Source organism: Octodon degus, unplaced genomic scaffold (genome assembly GCF_000260255.1).
Source record: "Octodon degus isolate 3935 unplaced genomic scaffold, OctDeg1.0 scaffold00109, whole genome shotgun sequence".
NCBI classification, from domain to species: Eukaryota; Metazoa; Chordata; class Mammalia; order Rodentia; family Octodontidae; genus Octodon; species Octodon degus.
Window position 1 is genome coordinate 3,040,821 of NW_004524685.1, and position 1,771 is coordinate 3,042,591.

Consider the following 1,771-nt stretch of genomic DNA (forward strand, 5'->3'; position numbering starts at 1 on the left):
GTAGAAAGGTAAAGTGTGATAGCCTCTGTTTGCTTAATCAAGGTATCTGCTGATAGATGGGAATGAGAAGAGGGACTATCGATCTTGGAAATGAGGTAGAAGTTTTAAAAGAGCTGTTAAGAGAAATAAGAATGGGAGCTGAGAAATGCCAAGTGAAAATAATTATTCAGTAGCTTTAAAGATTTCACAGAGATTTAAGAATGTGTTTATAATGAAAGTAATTAGTTTTATAATTTTCTTGAACATCTGAGGGAACATAACATAAACCAAAGAAAGGAATGCTAACTATGAGAGTGGTGAGGAAATTGAGCTATTTGCATTTGTGGGTTGAAGAGAGTGAGTTTGCTAGGTAGAAAGAAAGAACAGCTAGGACAGTGCAAAAGATGAGAGGGACCAAGGAGAACAAAACTGGTCAGGATGACATATAGAGGATAGAGAATATTGAGGTGGAGGGAATATAAAGCTTTCAAGACTGGAGCGGCGCAGCAGTCCAGGTAATGATGACAAGGTCAGTGTGAGCATAGACAGAGATAAGAGACTGTAGGAACGCTCATTTAGCAGGCATTTGGAGGGGAGAACAAGTGAATTCTGGGGTATGTGAATTCATGAAAGTTTTTATTGAATAATGACATTTGAATGGGTCTTCCTTTAACAATGATGCAGATTTTTGAGATAATACACATTAGCTCACTTGACCAAATGATCTTGACACTTAGATTGTACTAAATGAATGCTGTTTTTAATAAGTTCAAGTGATCAATTATAATAATTTCACTTATGCAATAAAATAGTTTAGATACTCATACCAGTAGCAGCCTACTAGTGTTATCTTTTGGCCTATTACTAGTATCATGGCTCTTTCCATCTTGCTGCACATCTGGAATCCATGAAGCTGGCAATGTGACTGTTCAATATTTAGTTGTGGAAAGCTTGAAAATTAAAATCTAAAAAGTATGTTTCCCAAAAAAGTATTATTTCTGTTATCTGTTGAACTTTCCATAGACACTGTAGGGAATACATTTACATGGGATTATCTAGTTTAAGATAACAAGGTAGAAACCACTGTACCCATGAGTTTGAAGAGATTATGCATAAAGAGCATTGGTTACTTAAGATCACAGCTAATAAGTGAGGCTCCAGGATTTGAACCTACGGACTTCTTCAGCTGAAATGTATTTATACTTAACTGGGAAGAAAGTTTCTTGTTGCAAGATAAGATGTTTTAACCAAAGTTACTACCTGATGGTCCATATTCATTTTGTTTCTTTCCCAGTACAAAGTTAGGAGTGAAATGAATGTACTCTGCTTTTTCTCCACAGTCTGTGAACTGCTTGGTATACAGTTCATCTAGGCCTGGGAGGGTCGGTGGTGCAACAATAACATCAGCCTGAGGATGTTGAAAAAGATTGTGAAAACATCAAAAATTGAAATGATAGCTCTTAGTCTGAAAAACTGTGAGATAACAAACTAAGGTTAACAGTAGAAAGTGTAGAAAACATTTTAAAGAGAAGCCATTGACACTTACGTGTTTGTAGTTCTCATGTTTTGGCTTCTTGTAATGGGGATTTTCCTTCCAGGTTTTAGGAATTAATATAGACACAGTTTTGAAAAAAAATCTTTTTTCTGTGGCTTCAAACAGGTAAGTAGATGCTGCGGTCACCATGTCCTATTATCAAAAGGTGAAAGTATGTGAAGACAACCAAGTGAGGAGTAGCCTCAGATGCTTTCCACCTTCAGAAATTAATACCATAGCAAATGACTGATGAGCAGG

The 1,771-nt window shown here is 36.3% G+C and overlaps 1 protein-coding gene across 1 annotated transcript in view; it reads right to left on the minus strand.

Annotated features, from left to right (window-relative positions):
* Positions 1–1,771, minus strand: part of LOC101577887 (calcium-activated chloride channel regulator 4-like) — a 51,313-nt gene that overhangs the window by 43,171 nt on the left and 6,371 nt on the right. The window contains exons 2-3 of the mRNA XM_004639314.1: positions 1,526–1,666; positions 1,240–1,387 (exon numbers count right to left, since the gene is read on the minus strand). Coding sequence (XP_004639371.1) covers positions 1,240–1,387; positions 1,526–1,666 — 289 coding nt within the window. The remainder of the gene's footprint in view (positions 1–1,239; positions 1,388–1,525; positions 1,667–1,771) is intronic.